This window comes from Merops nubicus, unplaced genomic scaffold (assembly GCF_000691845.1).
Source record: "Merops nubicus isolate BGI_N331 unplaced genomic scaffold, ASM69184v1 scaffold2562, whole genome shotgun sequence".
NCBI lineage: Eukaryota > Metazoa > Chordata > Aves > Coraciiformes > Meropidae > Merops > Merops nubicus.
In genome coordinates, this window is record NW_008594050.1 from 8,013 (window position 1) to 29,788 (window position 21,776).

The 21,776-nt window shown below is 49.4% G+C and overlaps 1 protein-coding gene across 1 annotated transcript; it reads left to right on the forward strand.

Moving 5' to 3' along the window:
* The first annotated feature begins 2,053 nt into the window (after positions 1–2,053).
* On the forward strand, positions 2,054–6,755 carry LOC103768453. Its single transcript, XM_008935595.1, has 4 exons — positions 2,054–2,120; positions 4,836–4,956; positions 5,576–5,666; positions 6,321–6,755. The coding sequence occupies exons 1-4, from the start codon at positions 2,054–2,056 to the stop codon at positions 6,753–6,755; spliced, it is 714 nt and encodes a 237-aa protein (XP_008933843.1).
* The last annotated feature ends 15,021 nt before the right edge of the window (positions 6,756–21,776 follow it).

Consider the following 21,776-nt stretch of genomic DNA (forward strand, 5'->3'; position numbering starts at 1 on the left):
AATCAACTGAAGCCTGGAGAAGACAAGCTTGGAGAAGTCCTGAGATCCTTCCCCATCAGATCAATACAACACTATGGCTTCTTGCTAGTTACAGCAGAAAATCTCCTGGCCTACAGCAGAACCTAAAGGAAGTGCATTAAGTGGCTTGTACTGTGCTGGAGGATTAGATGTGCAATGGGACAGGGAGGGTAGTGTAGGAAGTGATGATGCCAGCTGAGATCCAGGTTTGTCACTGCTCATTGGAGCTGCCTGCTCCCATCAGGGGAAATTACTGTGCCTCTGTGACTTGCTTTTGGTGGGAACCGAAGGGCTTGCTGGTGGCTTAGACCTGTGCCGTTGCTAGCACCTGAAGGCTTGGCGTGCCCCACTGCCCTCCACCTCTCTGTTGTGGGATTTTCTTGTGCAGGTGCCACCACGAAATCCAGTTGCCAGCTCACTGGGAGCAAAAGGAGGTCCCCAAGAGTGTCCTGGAGGAGTCCTCTAACCACCACCAGCCCAGTCTGTGCAGGAAAAGCAGCCACGTTACTCTGCCAAAGAGCTGTTTGTGTCTTAAAAAGAACAGTGCCTGTGGCAAATTGTAGCCTTAGCAAACAAAGTACTTGCCCTCCCGCCTTATATACACATTGGAGCCCTTCCTCAGTTTTATCTCTTGCTGGCAGTAACCCCTTTGCAGAAGCAGCAGAACCTGTTTCTTCAGGGGAGACATGAGCATGTGTGGGTTGTGCCATCACTGCCCGATAGCCTCGGGCAATTCCAGTTATTGAAGTAAAAGTTTCCTGTAAGGCTCTGCCCAGTCTGAGAAAACACTGTTTGGCAAAGGGGTCAGAAAACATTCCAAAAGACTTGGCAAATTCCGTTCTGGCTGGATCAAACAGGTTATTTCAAGTCTTTATTTTATTTCATTTCCTTGAAATGGGTTTTGTCTTCTGTTACAATGTAAGCAATGGCTGAAGTTATAGACTGGGCATTTCACCAAATTAAAAACATCATATGGAAACCTAGGGGTTTTCTCTCTTTAGGAATAAAATCCTAACTGGAGTTGCTGGAGTTTCCCATAGCACAGAGAAGCCAGGTTTCTACCACTCTAAAAAAGACTCTGGGGAAAAAATATTTTGAGGGCAGCCACACTGTCTCAGTCTTGATCTTATCTTCATCTTACAGCTGAGAGAGTTAGCAGGGGGAAATTGTTCTGTATTCTGCTGGGATCTGAGATGAAAGAAAAAGTAAAGGTGCAGGATGTGACCACTGTTTTGGTATATCCGCCTCAGAGGAGGTTGTGGGCTGGTGCCAGGAAGCCCTCCAGCCGAAGCCCTGCCATATGTTGGAGGAACCACCACATGCTGCAGACAGCATGCCCAGGGAGCAAGGAGCTGCTTGGGGAGGCCATTGGGTCCCTGCCCACCCTTTGCTCTAACGATGCTCCTAAGAGGCAGCCTGGCATGAGCTCAACCATCTAGCTGCTGAATTTATAATCCTGATTAGCAAATTCCACCTCTTTTGGCCGAACAACCAAGGCTGCTCTTATAAGATGGCTGTTGAAGCGGAAGGGAATAGCTGGTTTTGCATTTGGGGTAAAGAATGAGCTTCAGGTGCACCTGGGAATCTGTGGGTTGAAGGTGGGGAGAGCTTTACAAGCCTGACAGTGCTGCCTTAGCACAGGCTGTCTGGATGAGAGCCACATCTGCGCGACAAGAGGATGGAGCAGCTGACTCCTGAAAGTCCCTGACTGAATAATTTGCCAAAGAGGCTGGAGCTGCCCTACATCCACTAAGAAAAGCTGATGTAAGTGCAGCTGGGGAATTCCAGGAGCCGCCTAGCTCGGAAGGCAGGCAGTATTCCTTCCTTGTCCTGCTCTTCCGCCCACCTCCTGTCGTCAGCCTGAGACTCGTGCGGGGGAGTGGAATAACAGCTGAAACCCCATTTCAGGGCTTCATAATCCTGAAATGAGCTACAGCAGCTGGGGCGCTCCAGAGAATGCAATAAGCAGTTGGGAGCAGGAAATACTGCCCGTAATCCTTCCCTGTGTTCCCTTCCTACTGCTGACCCTGGGAACATGAAGGCTGTTTTTCTCCAGGTCCTGTTTCTGCTGAGGATCTTGTGCCTGGTGACCCTGGCTGGAGGTGAGCCACAGCTCTTCCCTGGGCTTCCCAGGGAGCAGCCAGGATTGTGAGGGGATGGTGATGTGTGCTGCCAGTGGGGAGGAAGGTGGTGCTGGATCGGGCTGTGGGTACCCAAAGACCTTTTGTGGGCCATGGGAAATCTCTTAGCAGGAGCAGGCTGGGTTTGGGAAGGGGCTGGGGGAGCCTATGGCAACAATCCTGGCAGCAGGGAAGCCCAAGCAGCCCCGTGATGATTTTTTTCACTCCTGGGGGAAGGTGGGGAGAGTGTTGCAGAGACTTTCTGATGATCTGTATTAGGAAAGTGATGTAGCAGTGCACCTCTTTTCCTCTTTGGTGGAAAACATTTTCCTGTTTGCTGGACAAAGATCTTTGGTATGCCCCAGCATGGTGCTGATCAGGGGCCAGAGGACCAGGAGTAGCTGAGAGCACTTCTCCTTGGGTTGGTCTTGGTTTGAGTCACCTGTGCCACAGATCAGGGATTACTGCCCCAGGCAGCAATTAAGCAGGGTGGGTTGCCAAGCTGCCAAACAGCTTCTCAGCAGCGCAGGTAAAGCTGGACTTCGCCCAGGACAAAGGGACTATCTATTCCAACCATGGGAAGGGAGAGGGGCAAAGAGCCCTTAGGATCTGTGTGCTACTGCCACTAGATGGGAAGGGTGTGGATGTCATGAAGGGCTTCGTCCTCTCCTCCCACCTCCGGACATGTTCTCCAGGGCTGTCCTGAGTAAAGTGGGCAATGGGGATTCTGGGCAGCTTGCCCTGACCTGGGAACTTGCTGCCTGCTTTGGCACTAGCTGGCTCTGTTTACCTGTGGCCAAGTGTCCACCTCCTCTAAACTGATGAAATCAGGGTGGCTCTGCAGAAAGAAAGGCTGGTGGTGCTCCCTAGCCATGGTCTCTTGAGGAACTATGCTGGAAAGCGGGTACCAGTGGCTGCCAGGACTAGTGCCTCTGAGGAGCGGTGTTCTCAGGCTGATAAACACCCAGATCCCAGGTGTCCCTCAGGCCCCTTTGGCAAAGACTCAGATGCAGCTTGGAGAAGCAGTGTTGTGTGCCCCAAGAGGAGGAGGGTCAGGGTCACACAGGGCTGGCTCCGTGCTTCCTGCAACACCATTCTCTCCTTGGAAGTCAGTTGTCCCTGAGCGGATATTCTTGACCCTAAAGTGTCACAGAAGACATTATTGTGTGAACACTTTTGCTTTAACATTACAGAGCCCTAGAAGTGTGCTCCTGCAGAGGGGCCGCAGGAGTGTTTGCTTGGGAGTTCTTTGCAACCATGGGTTTCCTCAGATCAAAAGGGCTGAGGGTGCTTCTGTAGCAATGCTCATTCTTGCACTCGGTGTCTGGATCATTCCCAACCAAACTGTATCAAATTCACCAAATTAATTTGGGAATCTGAGACAACATTTTGTAGAGACTGCCTGATCTAAACCAAACTCCATCTCCTTTCTTCAAAGGAGGGGTCAGAGCTTGTTTTTCTAAGTCTTGACCCCAGGGATGTCAGGAACAAGTTGTTAGGCTGTGCTGTGCAGCCTCTCCTCACATGGCAGATGCCTGTTGCTTAAGGCTTGGTGTTGGTGCAAGTGTTGTTTGAGGGGAGACCACATTGCTCTTTACAATTCCATGAAAGGAGGTTGTAGTGGGGTGGGTGTTGGTCTCTTCTCCAAAGTAACTAGCAATAGGATGAGAGGAAACGTGCTTCAGTGGTGCCAGGGGAGGTTTTGATTGCATAGTAGGAAGAATTTCTTTCCTGACAGAGTGGTGAGGCATTGGCCCAGGCTACCCAGGGAGGTGCTGGAGTCTCTGTCCCTGGAGGGGTTCAAAAAATATGTGGACGTGGCGCCTGAGGATGTGGTTTAGTGGTCATGGTAGTGTTGAGTTGACAGTTGAACTTGATGATCTTGGAGGTCTTTTCCAACCTTAATGATTATAGGATTCTGTTCTATGAACGAAGGACTTCCAGTGGTGTGTCTGGCTTTGCTCCTTGAAGGGGTCAGGTTGGGGTTTATGTTTACACTTTGCAAAGTGAAACCCACATTTTCCAGTGGGATGGAAAAGAGGTGTTTGGTGAGCAATTGCTGTAAAGCTGGGCTGCTGAGATGCCTGTGGGAACGATGTCACTCATTAAAAGGTTCTTTCTCTGAACCCCTTCTCCGAGTCCAAGTTCAGAGACCATACACCAGCAAAAAGAGAGGCAGGATGCTCTCCTGGAGAATTCCTACAGGGGGAATAGCTAAATGTGATTCAGATAACTAGAGGACAAACATGCTGCCCTTGGGTATGCACCTCTGTACCAAGAGCCCATTGGTGATTATTGTAGCAGGTCTTTTGGGGGGGAAGAAATGTGTCTTCTGGGCACAGTGCTGAGAGCTGCCCTCCTGTGACCCAAAGGGGAGATAAACTGCAGGTCCAAGTGCTTGCATGGAGGCCCTCCAGACAGTGTCTGCAATAAAGCACGTGCAGCCATGCCCCAAGAGCCCCACAATTTTCAAAATGCTTTTTTCACAACTTTTTGGATATCTTATCAGCTGTTTGGGTGATACAAACAATTGTGGTCCTGGTGGCATTGGTCTCCATCCCATTTTAGTGAGATTAGAAAACTTTCATGGCAACCTTTGGAATCCTTCTCCCCAGAGAAGGGGAAAAAGAAAATATGCAAGTTTTTATAGTACCTAATAAAAAGACAATGTTTAATATGTTGAAAACATTATTTCAGGGCAACCCAAAGCACCTCTGAAGTGCTCAAGCGTGTGCAGCTCATTTGCATCTAGGATAGAGGAGAAGCGGATAAGGAGCTACCACAGGACGGAACCTCACTGCTCCAAACAAGCCATCATGTAAGTGTGGCCCCATCGCCAGCCTGGTGGATGTCCTGGTTGGCAGAACAGAGCAGTGGAAGCAGGCAGGGTGACAGCACAAGTGCTTCTGTGAAAGAAGGTTTTTTCTTTGGAGAGAGATGCAGACTTGTGAGTTTATTTGGACGTGAAGAAAGCTACGTTTTTACTCTAGGATAATTGTTTTCAAATTACCCTGAAGATGGGGCATCACTGAGACTACGTTATTGCGGCCCAGGATGTTGTTCCAAAGTGAACCTGCTGTGCTGACCTTTGAAAGTCTCACCTCACTCAGTAAATTAGAGGGGTTTGTCTTCATGTGTGTTTGCCCCTGGGCAGCTGGTGCTGTGGAGCTTCCTGCTCTGAGCGCTGGAGGAAAATGCTGCATCCATACATCAGGACAATGATTTTGAAAGAGAAAAAACTTCCCAGGGGAAAACCTTTCACCCATGAGTCATGTTCAGCTGATCTTCATTCAGTCAGATCTCAGAGACACCTGCCCTTCCTGAAATAAATACTGCATCCAGCCTGTTGGTGCTTACCATTGGCTTGAGCCAGTGGTGCTGTCTGTGTGCCTTCCCTGTCATGCCAATCATCTAAAGCAAACTCTTTTCATTTTCAGATTTATTACTCTGAAGTCCCGGAAGATTTGTGCAAATCCGGAGGCAGAGTGGGTGAAGAAGATTGTAGAGAAACTTGATCAGGAAAAAGCTGTAGCCTTCCCATTTCCCCATGACGCCGCTTCAGCAGAGGCACCAGAGGAGCCTGGTGTTTTTCAAAAGCATGTTGGACTAACAGGTCCATATCAAGCCACTGCTCCAACTAGTCCCTTCCAAGGGACTGGCACAACAGTTTTGGAGAGAACACATGATCATGTTGCCAGGACGGAGGTGTCCAGCAAGCTCCCACCAGCCATGCAGGACACAACACAGCCCCCTGAAGGATCAGTCCCTGTAATACAGCAAGTTGCTGCCTACTCTGAAGTCACTCCAGAAGCAAACAGAGATTCCTTAAAGTCTCCTGTGCTCTCAACAACATTTCCAGGAGGCATGGTTTCCAGCCAGGCCACCACATATCCCACAGCTCTTGTGCATAGCTTGGACAACACCATAGTATCTACAAAAGAACCTGTAGGACATGCTGCCTATGCTGTGGCTGATGTTCAAGACACAGCTTCTCCTAGCTCAAATTCAGACCCCATTGCAATTACTGACCATCCTGTACTTTCTACAAATGAATTGCTGGACCCTACAAGAGCAAGAGCCAACACACCAAACAATGCTTCTAGCAGTTCTAGTTCAGATCTCCCTTCCGTCCTGGACAGCATGGAAATCACCACAGTCCCAACCACACCAGTTCCACCGCAGACTCCTTCAGTTTCTGCTCTAAACTCCACAACTGCCATAAACAGAGGTCCTTCTGTCCATACCAATAAGGTTGTCAGTTCCTCTGCAGATCCTTTTGGTGGCAGAACATTTGATTATTCATCACCTTTAGGAAAGCGAGAGCCTTCAGAGACATTGATTTTTACTAATCAAGCATACTCAGGCCAAGCCAGAGCGCAGATGACTACAGAAAGATCAAAGGACCTGCCTCTTCCCAGCTTCTTGTCAAGACCTCAAATGCACTTTGTTATCCCAGTTTCTGTGGTAGGTGGACTGATGGCTTGCAGTGTTGCTGCTGTATGGCTATATCTAAAATTTGGAGTCAAAACAGAAGAAATGTCAAGAGAAACGGTACAGGGTTTGCTCTGTCACAAGGAGGGACAGGGGAACAGTGGCTATCCAATGGAAGTAATCTGACTGCTTCATGTTGTGGACATTTTTTGCCTAAACTACATGTCTGTTGCTGCAGGAAATTTAAGTTTATGCTAAACTGGTGACTGGTAGGAAGCAAGGCAAGCAATAAAAATACCGGAGAAAACTTTTTGTTTGCCAGAGGAGATCGTCAAAAAATATATCTAATCTGTCATTGACCATGACAGTATTTTGGAAATAAATGAGATGCTTTCCTTCTTCTGGCACTGTTACATGCAAAGGCCGTGCTGTCCCGGAGCTGCTTGGAAGCTCTGCGAGGTGGTAGGCAGAGGTGAATTTCCAAAGTGTTGTTGGGAATTTTTCTATGTTTCTTCATGCCCCAGCTGAGAAGCCAGCCATTCGCCCATGCTGCTGGACTCGGGCTCAGCCACCTTGAGCAATCATAATACCAAACCCACACAATTTGCACTTAAACACTCTGCTGCTTCTGTCTTTGCACTGCAGGTGGCTGCTCTGTCAGATGGAGGCTGATGCTGGTGGTCAGCTGGGTGCTGGTTCTCCTTGAGCTGATCAATAACCCATTTACTCTTGCTGGAGACTCAAAGGCTAGTCTAGCTTTTCAGAGGGATGTGATGGAAACCACAGCTGACTAGGGGGCTGGAGGTCAGTGCTACTGATTTCATGTTCAGAGGAGCTGGTAACCCATGATCTATCTTCTCCTTGAGATCAGGCCATCTTCAACAGCTATGGGCATTTCTTCTGGAAGCTTTAGTCTGAGACCTGGATCTTGGCAAATCAACTAAAATAAAACCCCTCACTCAGCTGATGTGTCCTGTGTCCAGCTGCATCCAACACCAGGGCAGGATAATGTGGATGAGCTTTTGCAAATGGGAGAAAACAAGTCATCCAATAACTTTGTTATTCCTCTGATAGCACTGGAGGGTTTTTGCTGTTCTTTACAAGCCCAAAACCCAGGAAATACTCTCTTGGAGGAGCTAAAGGCAACTGTGCATTTAGTTATATAGGAATTACTCCACCACAGCAGATGTACCATCCTTCTGGTTGCAGATTCTCTCTAGAAATAAACATATTTGCTGATCTACAAAAATGCACAAAATACATGTTTGTGGTCCTACATTTCAGCTGCATTTTAGTTTATGTTTTGTTTGTTTTTTTGATAGCACTGATCCCCAGGCTATTAAAGCACCATAACAGTGTCAGTTTTTTTTTTTTTAACACAAATTGATTTTGATTTTCACACATCTAGACATTACTTTTATCTTTTGCATTATCTTTGATCTGTGGTCAGTTCCTGAAAGCCCTTATGAAACATAGACTCCAGTATGAATTCTTCTGGAGTGTGCAAAGGCCTTCACAATATGATGCTTTGTAGGCAGAGACACATATCAAAGGTCAGATCCCTATCTAAGCAATGTCAGTGGATCAAATCACAGAGTATAAATATGCATATAGAAAAAAATGGAAGCAAAAATACATAGTAAGGAAGACAATCAAATAAAAACCAACTGGCCAGCTGTAATGCAGAGCTAGAGGAAGGTGGCCTATCAGCTCCATCAGATCATACCTTCAGGGCATACACCCAGCCACGAAGGTATAGGATAGATTTGCAGGTGTTGGTTTTCTGCCACCATTCATTCCCTTATTTCTGCATTCTGTTGACTTGAGAGAAGGGAGCCAGGGATTCAGCTTGCTTTGCAAGTACAGATTGTTTCTAATTAGGAGCTGCGGGTGTGTGAAGCCCTTCCTTGTGCAGCCCAGCAGTCTAACAGTGGCTGGGGTTGAGTTATGTGGATGGTAAATCAGGGACTGTCAGTGTTGTTCCCTACCCACTTCACTCATGCATGGCTGAGGCTTGTGGCCTTGCTGATCTATGGCATTAGTTTTATATGAAACACTAAAAATACTAATTTTGTCGTAAAATTATGTAGCCATTTGAATGTATGTTATGTCCTGTTCTTGCTACTGGAGCATCGTGGAGTCCAGACCTTTTTGGGAAAACATGGGAAAACACTGTGCCTTCTCTGTATCCTTGCTGGTCTTGGATTGTCCATGGCATGTCCATGGGAGCTTGGTCATTCTCTAGGCACTGCAGTAAATGGAGTGGACGCCTGTCTTGCTAGAGGTGAAGTCCTCAGCTTGGAGCAAATGTGCACCAGATCTGATCACTTTGAGTCCCACCACAGTACTTACAAAGGCACAAGTTTCAGCTCCATGGTTGGCTCCTCTGATGCCATGGTCATGCTGGCACTCATCAGCAGGAGCTGATCCAAGCTCCTACAGCTTGGGTCCATTCTTGTGCTTGTCTTGGTCCCCTGCCCTGGTTCTAAGCTGTTTACAGGCAGGGCCCTGGCACCCCTCGTGGGGGGCAGTTGAAACCCAGGGTGGGAAGGGGTGGAACTGCTGTGTGATAGGCAGTATGGGAGGGCACAAGGTAAATTCTGGTGCAGTAGGATGGAGCTTGTGGGTGTCACTGGTTCATGTGGCTTAAAAATGTTATTTTCTGTAAAGCTCAGTGACTGTTAAAAGCTCTGTTTGATTTGTGTATTGAGTACATATATGACTCTGTGTGTGTGAGAGATATGTGTTCTGTATTTTTTTCTAGAAATCAAATAAAGTCCTTATTTTAAAACTCTTGTGCTCGGTGGATTCAGCCCAGGGCTGGGTGACCGAGCCTGGTCCCTGGAGAGGTGTGGAGATGAGTGCATTTTATTAAGCACCATGGGGGGAATCTCAGCATCTCTGAGAGCTGACAAAGCCAGTGCAACTAGTCAGACTATTCCTCCACAGCTTCACTGTCTTGCCAAAAATTTGCAGGGAGTATATTTTCTCTCAGGGAGTTGCATTTCCCATCCTGCCAAGACAATACTGAAAAAACATTTGGGTTTTTGCTTTCTTTAAGCAAAGCTACAACCACACAGTAACCTACAGAAAAAAACAAATGTTATGTTCTGAGCCTGTCCTGTAAGTGGCCAAGGGTTGAGGCAGGACCTCCTCTCACTCCAGCAGGGCTTGGGTTGCCCATGTGTCGTTCTCTCTAGTGTCAGGAAGGCGAGGTGGGAAAGGCAATGCAATAGAAGAGTCAATGCCCAGTGACTTGCCTGGAGTGAGGAGCTGGAAGGAGCAAGGAGATCAGGGGTCAGCATCTCCCCTGCATCCCAGGAGCCCTTGTCCCAGCCATGCCTTTACCCTGTGGTGTGCAGCCACCCTACCCCATGCTCTGGCACCACCAGCATGCTGTGAAAACTTCCCCCAGATGAGTCACCAGGCCAGAAAGGTCATTTAGGAGATAAGAAATCCTTTGGAAAGAAAAATAGCTTTTTTTTTTTTTTTTTCCTTTTTTCTCCTCCTCTTTGTTAGAGTCAGAGAGTGTGGGAGTGCTGTGTAAACAAGCCAGCCGCGACACTGGTGAATCATTTCCCACACTCAGAGTGGGTGCAGGCACTGGTGGGGGGCCCTGACGGAGCTTTTGGATGCCTGTTTCCTTGGCTGACTGGTGGCACATGGTCACCAGCTTTGCTGCTCCTCCCTGGCTTCTCTGTGTCTGACAGTCCAGGAAAAGACTTTGTGAGAAGGATGTCCAACTGGGCACCTTCCTGGCCTCTTCCTGGAAGCCCATGGGCTGCCTCAGGTGTAGAATTTGGCCCAGAAGAAAACTAATGCCAAGTTTGTCAAGTCCAGGTGGAACAAAAGTTGTCTTCTGTACCTAGTGTGAAAGACAGGTGCTTCTCCTTCGAGGTTTTCCCCCAGTTTGCAGGAGACAGGGTCCCATGGTCATGCTGTGCCCACCCTGGTCCCTTGCTGACGTATATCTTTGGTTTCAGTTCCATATTAGTGCAAGCCCTCTCCACTACTTTGTTAGCCAGCTGCTTATGTTGACCTTATGAGACCAAGGAGTCATTGACACTCCACACAAGCTCACCTCCATGCCTTCACAACCCCACAGGATTCCTCAGAAGTCACGATGGCAGGCCTTGAGGGCACTCGTTGGCTTTAACCACACTGCCTCGTCTGTGGATGGACTCATCCAACCACTCCTGTTCCCCCTCGCAACCCCACATCTCCCCTCTGCCCAAGGCCCACAAGCCCCATTTAATCCCAGGCCTGAGTCTCTAGGCCTTGTTTTGAATGTGTTGTAGAAGTGCTGCTCTGATAGCCTGTCTCTGGCCCTGCCTCTTGGATAGGCCTATGCTGTAGGTATCTTGTCTCCTGGCTGGCTGGGTCTTTTCATTTTGTAGCCCTCCCTCTGTCCACGTGTCCTTCTGCTGCTGAGTGGCCACCCTCTAACAATCCTAAATGGCTCCTGGATCTTGTTCCTCACTTTAGCATGACTGGGACCATTGACAGCCCCTGTTGCCAGCACGTGGCTCTGTGTCCCATGCTCAGACACTGTGTCACCCCTCAGCTGCTGGGGTCACCCTTGGCTCCTGTGTTGTCCCCTCTCACTGCTCCCTGCAGTCTAGACCGGAAAGTGAGATACCTCTGCTACTGTCTTATCCAAGTCCTGGCTTCTCTCCAGGGTGACATGGGAGGCACGATTATTGCTGTGAAGCCCTCTCTGTCCTCTCTGGTTTGAGACTTGGACTGTGATGTACAAAATGTCTGTCTCTATTCAGCGTGGTGGTTTTTCTAAGAAATGCTGAGTAAGCGTGTTTGTGCTTGGGGCAGCCTCTGGTCAAGTGAACAGACCACCTCTTTCATAATGCTGGCTTATCAGAGTGCAGGATGTCCCCTTGGCTGCTTTGGCTCCGCAGTTGCAGTGCAGTTCTGCTTTGTGGCTGTGGTTCTTCCATGCTTCGTGTAATGTCCACTTTTATGAGGATTTTCTCAATGTTTATGTCACTGCAAGGGCTGGTCTTGTAGCTGAAGTCTCCGCTGGATAAACCCAGAGGAGCTACAACCCTCAGAGGGGCTGTGCTTAATGTTACAGAGGACAAGAAAGCTTCCTGCCCCTGGAAGCAGGGCATGAGAGGCTGACTTCATGGAGTACAAGCAGCAGGCACCTGGCCAAAATGGCCCAAAGGAGCCCTGGCAAATGGCCATGCTCAGTGCTGCAGAGGCAATTTAAAAAAAAAAAAAAACAAAACCATAGACACTTGCTAGCCCAGTGATGGGGGGGAAGCCTTCCTCCCCCCAGCTGCAGGGCATGAGAGGTCATCTTCATGGTGCATGAGCAGCAGGCAGTAACCCAGCCAAAACAGAACAGAGGAGCCCTGACAAATGGTAATGCTCAATGCTGCAGAGGAAGGCAAAAAATCCCTGGGGATCTGTGCCAATCTGCCCCAGAAGAAAACTCCTTCCTGACCCCAGTGCTGCTGTTGCCTGAGCACATGAGCAAGACCTGCCCCCTTATCCCACAGGCTGCTCATGCCACCTAAGAGATCCCCAAACCCTGTTGTCCCTCAACCTGGAGCCATCTCAGAGGCTTCTGAGAGTGGTCAAACGCCCCCAGCTTGCTTGACCTTGGGAGCAAGAATTCTTCCCTTACCTGGCAGGACACCAGTGGGTGCTCCAAAGCACTGGAACCCCTTGCAACATCTCTGCATCCCATTTCTTACTGCTGCTGCCCAAGTCTCCATGGGGGATGAGGACAGTGAGCCCTGCAGTGTTCCTCAAGAAGGCATTCCCTTGGTCTTGCCACCGTTATCCAGCTGAAAAGGCCTGATAGCCTCAGGCACCCCCAGGGACTGGTGATTCTTTTCATCTCCAGCAGCCTTGTCCAGCCTCCAGTCTCCCTCCCTCAGCCCCTGCCAATTAATTCCACCAGCTCCTCAAGGACTTTGCCTGGGATGTCTTTGGGCTGCCCCAGGGCCAGATCTGGCAGGAGGGCATGAGAGGCTCCCTTTTATCCTGCCCTGGGACACTGTGACTGCTGAGCTTCAAGGTGATGGCACCCATGTGTAGCCCACCCACCACCCTTCTGTCCAGCATCCTGCTGGGTGGTGCTTGGGGTGCTGTCCCCAGGGCAGTCCCTGTGCCTGTTTAAAACTTTTAAAAGACAAAGGTTGAGAGGGTTGCCATCAGTTGCAAGAAAGGGACCAAGGATGAGGGGCTAAGGAGGCAAAGAGCTATTGAAGTGCAAGGAAAAATGTGCTTTGCTTTAAAAGCTGAGCTGGAGCAGCTCTCCACTGCTGTCTCTAATTCTAGGAGCACAAAAAAGGTCAGGGTTGAAATAAAGGAGGCTGAAGTCCTCATCAAGCATCATTTCCTCTGATTGCTACCTGACGCAGAAGCCTTTCCAGCACAGTCTGCCTTGGGAGCAGCAGCTCCTCCGGACATCTCAGCTCTAACCTGCACTTAACCTTGAAGTAGCTGACCAATCTCACTGAAGAAAAATGGAAAAACATCTCCTTTTCAGTGCATTTGAGAAAACTGGTGTCACATACTTTTTCTTACTTTTTGTTAGCAGTGTCCACTTCCAATTTCCGGTCCAGGTGCATCATGGTGAGGGGTCCCTGCCCAGCTGTGGTGAGGTTCTGCTCTCTCCCCTGCACTAGTGGGTGAGCTTGCCAAGTAACAGTGCAGATAATCCCCTAGGGAAGGACTCCTGGACACAACCTTCCTTCAGCCTCTGTGTCTCATGATGCCAGGCAGGACTTACCATGCGGGATGTAGCTGGGATCACCACCTTCCAGTACTTGGTGGTCCCCACTGTCCAGCTGTAGAAAGCGGACTTTGGAAGAGACTGTGTTCCTCTTCGTGAAATGTCTCCAGACTGTAGGACCTGGCATGGTTGCAGAGTGAACACTGACTCCAGAAAGGCATTGCCTTTGCTTTGTGGTTGTATTCTGGGCCAACCAGAGCTTCAAAAGAGAGATGAAGAGACCCTCGAGTGAGCATCTGAAAGAAATCTGGAAGGGCTTTACACTCTGAAAGCAGAGTTTTCAATGGAAATAAAACTAGAATGTTTCATAATGTAAATGGAGAGGACTCAAATAGTAGAACAGAAGTAGTAGGGTAGAACAGAAGATAATTCAACCTGAAGAACAGAAGGCTCCAGGGCGACATTATAGCAGTCTTACAGTATTTAAATGGGGCTTACAGGAAAGAAGGGACTTTTAATCAGGGAGTGCAGTGATAGGATGAGGAGTAGCAGTTTTAAACTGAAAGAGGGAAGATTTAGATCAGATATTAGGAAGAAATTCTTCACTGTGATTGTGGTGAGACACTGGCCCAAGTTGCCCACAAATGTGGTCAAGGCTCCATCCCTCAAAACATTCCAGGTCAGGCTGGACAGTGCTCTGAGCAACCTGTGCATGTCTCATCACTGGAAGTGTTCAACGCCAGGTTGGATGGGGCCCTGAGCAACATGGTCTAGTGGGAGGTGTCCCTGTCCATGGCAGGGGGGATGGAACTAGATGATCTTTAAGGTCTTTTCCAACCCAGACCTTTCTATGACGCTGTGATAATAGGGAAGAACCTATTGCTAACCCTCCCACCTTCTGCTTGGGGACAGGTTTCAGGCACTTGGGGATGCTCAGCCACCTCTGTCCTGACTTGGCAGCCCAGGTGCTTTTGCAGCACAGAGCCTGTGCTCTCTCCAGCAGCATGATGCCTGTGTGGCTGTGTTCCAGCAAAGCCGGGTGTGCCCAGTTAGCTCCTGAGATCCCATTTCCAAGCACGGGGCATGTTCTGTCCAGCTCCTTCCTCCTCACACTGCCACCACTTCTGCCAAAAGCTGCACCTGAGCTGTCCCTCAAGCTTCCCTCCTTGCAGAATCAAGAGGATGCTGTTCATTTTTCATGTAAACAAGCAAATTCTCCAGAGCCCACTCAAATGAAAAGGGAAGCCGGGTGAGCAGTGGGGCTTTCCAGGACTCATCAGTTAATAACTGCACTTAAGCCTTTCCCTTTTGAAAAAGGTAGAAGAATAAACACCAAAAGGTCTCCAGGGAGTTGTGAATTGGCTGAGACAGTGACAGCCTGAAAAGCTGCAAAGGGGGAAGCAGAGCATCCCAGGCCAGATCTTCTGCCAAATGAGCAAACACAGCTCTGCAGAAACAGACTCCCACTAGTGTTTTTGTTCTCAAGATCCTCTTCATCTAAAGCACCCATCCCTGACTCAGCTTCTGGGTGACCCTGTACTTGTTCAGCCACGCCATGGGAGACGTGTCATGGGCTTGCAGCAAGACCGTGTCTATCCAGCCTCGAACTCCTTTGAGGCTGATCAGGGTCCAAGCCTTGGATGGTTAGGGCAGGGTGCATGTTCCCTCATTTCATGGCTGCAGGGGAGCTTGTGTTCTCCCAGCTTGAGGACATATGCCATGGGTATGTCAGCATTATGCCACCTGTGCTTGGTGGGCCTTCCCCTGTGCACACCACAGACAAGACAAAAATGCATCAGGAGCAGCAATGTGGCCCACATCCCCAGCTCTGTGTTGCAGAGTGTTGTGGTCTCCAAAAGGCTGTTTGCGGGGATGGTCTCTAGGGGACTGGTGGCCACTCTGGTCCCAGAAGCTATAGCTCAGGTTTGGGGAGAGGCTCCTGGAGTGGCATGTGAGTCTTCAAGAAGGGAGCCTGGGGCAAAGCAGACGTGAGGAGGTGGTCAAGAAAGGAATGGAGAACCCACAAAGCTCTGGGAGGAAGGAAAGATGCTTTTGGCGAGGAGCAGAAGGGCACGGGAAGTTTATTACAACCCAGTGAGATGCTGACTGGCTGGGTTGAACACACACAGGAAGGAACAGCACTGTCCTTAGGGGTTGTGGGAACCTCTTTGGAAATGCTTTATGTTTAGTCCTCTGGCAGCTACACAGCATGGCTGGCCCATAGTAGCTCCTCTGGGACCAAGTCATGCTTTGGAGATGTAGGGACTCAATCTCTCACAGGCATTGAGCACAGCAGCTAAAATGTCATTTCTACTACATTGGGAAGAACCAGAATAACCTGTCTGGGCTCCTTGAGCCTTCTTCAGCAGAAAATGTGTCTCCTACTGCAGTTGGACATGAGAAAACCTGGGCTTGACCAGAGCAGTTCTCAGCACTGGGTGGTCCTCCCCCATTTTTAAAAAGACACCCAAGGATAACAGTGTCAGGTGTAATGTCCTGCTCCAAAGGGGCAGAGGGTGGCTGCAGGGTGCCAATGTGAAGAAGGTTTGAAGTGGTCCTATGGGTAGCTCACAGTGGGTGGAGGGGGACTGTGGTGCCCCAGGAGTCTGCACAGCTCTCTGCTGCTTCATGCATCCACTAACAGCCTGGAAAAAAATGGGTGAGTGGGAGAATAAAATTCAGAGCGAGGGCTGTGTATGACTGGCAAGGACGTGCAGAAGGGTCTGGTGCTCTGAGTGGCTGAGTGAGGAAGGAAGAGTCAAGCACAGTAGGATCTTGACATCCCTTGCTGATGAAGCTGTTCCTGGGTTAACCCAGAGAGGCTGCAGAATCTGGGAGGCTTCAAGGCTGTGAGGAGATAAAGATGTTGGAAAAAAACACCCAAGAACTTTGAATACCAATTTTTCCTTCCCCTTCCCTCAGCCTAATTCAGCCTCCTGTCCTGCCCTGAAGCCAAGGGGCTAAGCCAGCCTCATCTGCAAGGCGGGGCTTGGTCACAGCCCTTTCTCCTTTCACCCCACACTTCCCAACTACAAACAGTATTTTTGTTGGGAAACTTGTGTTCCTCTCCACAGGAAAAGCATGGAATGTGGTGTGATTTCTAGCAGTATTTGACATCTTGCAGCTTTCAAGCTGGTGGCAGCAGCTGTTACCCTGTTTCTCCTTAATGCTCTCTAGGGAGTTCAGAAGCCATCCGACCGTCTCCAGCATGTTTATGTTGACTTTGGGGCTGAAAAGGGACTTTGCACAGGCTTTGCTTTTCCTATTGCCACAAATCCCTGTCCGTGGGTTTGGGAGCCCTGGAGTTCACAACTCTGCAGAGGACGATTTCACTTCCCCTGTGGCTTTCCTACAAGCCCTGTCTGTATGAATGCAGAAGTGCTGCAGTCTGCTCATTCTTTCTAGGTATCATCTCCGTCAGTAACCCTGAAGAATCCAAGTGTCATGGAAATTCCCTTGCTGGATGGAAACATACAGGGCTTTCACTTCAATTTGGTTGAAATTCTTTGGAAAAGGGCTAATGTGGGAGTGGGTGGAGAGGATAAATTGCAGTATTTCTTGCTTGAGCTCACAGTTGAGCTCTCAAAGAGACAGAGCAGCACCCTGCAAGGAAGAGCCCTCATACAGCCACTATGCTCTGTGCAAGGATGGTCCTGCTGCTTCCATTGATACTCATGTTCTCCCTCTGCTGTGATGCAGGTAAAGGCACCTCATGGGCCGCTGCTGCGGGCTGGGGCTTGGGGTCATCTCCGTGGGGAGGTCAGGCAAGAAACCTTAGTATGGAGTGGGGATGGTGCTGCTGGCAGGAGACGCAATCCCCTGGTTGGGGCAGGGTGATACATCCCAGGGTGCAGGGAGGGATGGAGACTGGTCCTGGGTTTGGGTGGCTTTGGCAAAGCTGATGGCAAGGCTTTTGAAGCTGGGTGATAACCTGGAACAGCTGTCTGCCCTGGGAAGGAAGGAAAGCACCTGGGGCTCCTCAGGGCTGCAGGACTTAGCAGATGTTCTGTGCACCAGCCTTGTCACAGGGTAAGGTCTTAAAAGTAGATTTCCGAAGCCAGTGTTCACTGTCTCCCTGTTTGTCTTTTCCAGCGCCTTATGCACCAAGGGAGTGCTGCTACCGTTATGCTAAGACACGTCTCAGGCTGACTAACCTGAAGGGTTTCTACGTAACTCCCAAGGAGTGTTATTCCCCAGCAATTGTGTAAGTCCTGATCATTTCCACACCATTGTGCTGTCTCCTGGGCAATTCAGGGTTCAGTTCATCATAGAATCATAGAATGCATTGCATTGGAAGGGACCTTTAAAGGCCCTATCAAACCTGACCTTGAATGTCTCCAGGGATGTGGCCTCCACCACCTCTCTGGGTGAATTGTTCCAGTGAACTGTTCCAGTTCATCCATCCCATCTGGGGACAGGACTGGGTGTCTGCATGGCCTCCACAAGTGGCAGTTGTCCAGCATGAAAAGGGGAGGATGTGACTGTCTGATCACTTCTACAGGTCTTAGTTAAGGACATGAGTCCACTGCTGCTCCTGAAGTCTCTGCTCTAGGGGCATTGGGATGCAGAATGAGCTGCTTGGAGGACCAAGTATGCAGGGGCAGCATGCAGGGCCAAAGGGAAAGGAGAAGGAGCACACGGAAGGGAGGATGGCATGGACACAAGTAAGATTACAGTTGTCATTTCTCATGAAACTTCACGTTTCATCTTGGCAGGTTTGAGACCACAAATGGGACCAAAGTCTGTGCAAACCCAGAGCTTCCCTGGGTGCAGAAAAGAGTTGCAGAGCTTCATGAAATGAAAGGACGTACTGACCCATGATGTAGAGCGTGTGGCCTGGTACAGGCTACCCAACATCCTTGGGGGGAGGAAGATGATGACTAATAAAGTCATCCTCCTGGAAATGGCTGTGGAGATCCCTGCTAAGGGATGGCACTGACATGCCAAGGCCCTGCGACACAGCGACCAGCCAGGCACCAGCTCCTGGGGTTCTGTGGCCTCACCAGCATCAGCTTGCCGAGCACAGGCACAAAATAAAGATTTACTTCATATGATATTGGAGAGTGGTGTCCTTTCTTCTCCCAGCTCCAGCAACTGCACTGCTGCCAGCTGGTCAAGGCATGGAGATGGTCAAGGGGCTGGGGGTGGAGGGAAGCTCTTCCCATGGCCTCTCAAAACCTCATGGGTATCACTGGGGCAGGCAGGGAGGGGGACAGGACAGTGCTGCATGGGTGCTCTGGGCATTTGGGTCCACTTAAAGGGGCTGATGATACCTCTGAGGTCTTTTAAATGCAAACCTGCCATTGGTTTTGGGCTTTCAGGTTGTCCCTCCTGTTGCCCCATGCCTAGGCTGTTGCACAGCCTAGCTGCCACATCTTCCCCAGGCCTCCAGAGTATGAGCTGTGCTGCAGAGGAAGGATTTCCCTGCAGAGCTCCCTGGGCAGGTAGAACAGACAGGGGATACTCAAGCAAGACACAGGACTGACCCATGTAGAGCTGTGGAAATCCCCTCTGTGCCAGGAGCCATGAGGAGCTCACCAGTGAATCCTGCCAGAGTTTGGGGCTGGGGAGGAGGATCGGAAGGACAAAAGTGAAAAAACTAGTGGGTTGAGATAAAGACAGTTTAACAGGTAAAGCAAAAGCTGCACACACAAGCAAAGCAAAATAAGGGATTCAGTCACTCCACCAGTGGGCAGGTGAGTATCCATTGCCAGCAGAGCAGGGCTCCATCACACGTAGCGGTGGCTTGGGAAAACAAATGCTGTAAATCCAGGCATCCTCCAGCTCCCTCCTTCTTTCCTTCTTAACACTGGAAAAAAAACAGAAAAACAACTAACCAAAAAGAGAAAAACCACAAAAAACCCCTACCAAGTGGTGCAAAAGCCACAACTTGCCACCAGCTTGACGATGCCTAGCCAGTCCCCAAGCACAGCCACCCTGGCAGCTCCACTACCAGTGCTCCCAGCTCCTGAGGAACAAGATTTCAGCTGCAGCACTTCCAGGGAGAGATGTCTGGAGATGTCTGGGGTGCACCAGAAGGTGTGCCTCAGTTTGAGAAAGTGTTTTAGACTGTTGCTTTTACTCTTCAGGAGCCTTCAGACCACTGAGACACCCTGTTTCCTTGGTCTTGGTGCCCCCTCCTGACAGCTGTGCAGGACTCTCCCAATTCAGCAAAAGGGTGCCTTGTTTGTTTTTTTTTTTTTTCATTTTATGAAAAATCCTTAGGTGTCTTTTGCCATTATATCTGGTGTTAATGAGAGGAGAAACCCCTCCTTTGACTGCTAGTAGATTGTCTAATGCTAAATGGCTTTGCATCACCATCTAAGATCTAGATTTGACCTCTGTTTGTAGGGTTTTTTTGCTATCTACCATATCATTTGTAATGCTGTTTCTGCCAGCACATTGACTTGCCTTTTCCAATTCTATTATTCCTAGCAAGAAGGCTCTGGTAAATTTAGGAAAGTTGGTTATTGTTACAGTCTCACCTTTGTCCTTTCAGCCATGGTTGATGGTGATGAAGGCTTCCTCCAGAGAGGGTTTAGATGGTGTCAGTGCCAGGGACCACCATGCCTGGTGTGCAAGTGCCTTGTACTGTTTCATTTTCTTTGGCATTTGTCACATGAAGCCTATTCACGTACCCTGTTAAATATTAATTTTTATGATTGTCCACGTAAAACCGCAAATACTGTATGAGTCAGAAAAGATTTCCCATCTTTACGTTGTTTTTTTTTTTTTTTTTTTGTCCATCCTTACCCATTTTAATTTCTCAAGTAGGGTTTTTTCCTCAGCCAGAGAACTTGAGGTAGTTATAAGTTCTAGTGAGGTTGCAGTTGGTCTGCACACCAATAAAATCATGTGCACAGCCCAGCTGTCCTCTCCTCTCTACACAGATGCCTGCTAGCCTTTCCATTTGCCTAACCAGGCAGATCTAGTGGAGGCCCTGAAGCTCCACACCTGGAGAAGAGGCTGTGCCACCACTGCGGATGGCCTGGGAGGTTGCTGGGAGCACTCCAGGCACAGCAGTTTTGAAGGGACCGGAGAAGATGAAAGCCAAGCCCAAAGGTCCACTGCTGGGGCAGGAACACAGAGGAAAGCCCAGTCCTCCAGAGACCCTCATCCTCTCTCCAGGACCTCAAATACCTCACATGTACTGATTTGTTTTATGAAAAGCAGATAGTGGAAATATCTACTAATGTTTCTGGTGGGACTGGGGACATGATTAATTAGTAAAGGGAAAGGAGGAGGCATCTATTAACACTTCTGATAGGACTGGGAACAGGATTAATGAACTAAGGGAAAGGAAGACTGACCTTGTGCCTCAAACAAACCTGAAAAGAGAGCTCAGATCTTGGCACATGAAGTTTTCTGTGTGAGGAGATGCTGGTTGAAGAATGCTGTTAGTTCAATTTTCCATTAATTACTGCTCCTTACTTTTAACCGTTGTGTAGGAAGTGGCGTGACCCTGGTGGTTTGTAGGGCTTGAGGGTCTGTACATCAGGGACATGATGAGAGGTGTAAAAGTGAAGGTGGGAGGGCCAGGGCAGATGCAGACTGTGTGGAAGGGGGCTCAGGGTGTTGGGTGTTTTCTTCTTGCAGAGCCCTTCCCAGGGGAAAATGGCATTAGAAACCAGGGTGCCATGGCCAGCTCTCTGCACAGCCACTCTGCTGCCATGCCAGGCCACCAGACCTGATGTCCTGCAGCTCACATCTTCCAAACCAGTGCTATCAGCACATTTGATTTGTTTCCTTCTCCTTTCTTCTTCCAGAGAAGCTGTGCAAACATGAGATAATCTTCCAGGAAGTCTGCTTCCACCTTTCTTGTCCTCCAAAAGCCTTGGCTTGCCTCATCCCCAAGCCGCAGCCAGGTCCCCTCCCACGCTCCCACTCACTGTCATCCAACATGGGTTCCCACTGGGTCCTCATCCCCTCTTTGCACACAGACTGCAGCTGCATCTTACCTTTTTGAGGAGAAAAATGTCTGCATGGAACTGGCCTGATGTCCACCTCTGTGGTGCTGCTGGTGGTGTGTGTGCCACCTGCCCCTCCTGCCCTCAGGGTGCTCTCTGGGGTCTGGGATGACTCTTTTCGAATCGTGGTAGGGTTTGTCCCATATCCCTGCAGAATGACCTGTCTGTACATGGATAATCACAAATCTCCATCCCTCTGACCTCATTTCAGTCCCATCACTGCTGTGAGAGGCAGAGGCAATGCTTGCGAATCAGACCCAGACTCTCCTTAGATGCCCCACTGGTGGTCCCCCATTTCTTCCCCTTCTATAAAGTCTCCTGAACCCACCAAAAGCACCCCTGCCACCCCTGCTTTGAAGTCCCTTCTAGTTTAGTCCAGTGTGGCTTTTTCTGCCTGACAACATCTCATCCCAATCCCATCCCATCCCAAGTGCTTCACTGCCTAACCAAGTGCCCTTATTGTGGGCAGGGTGGTTGGTGAGGGTGGCTTGGAGGGGACTCAGTAGCCACTTGCCTTTGATGACCCAGGCAAACCTG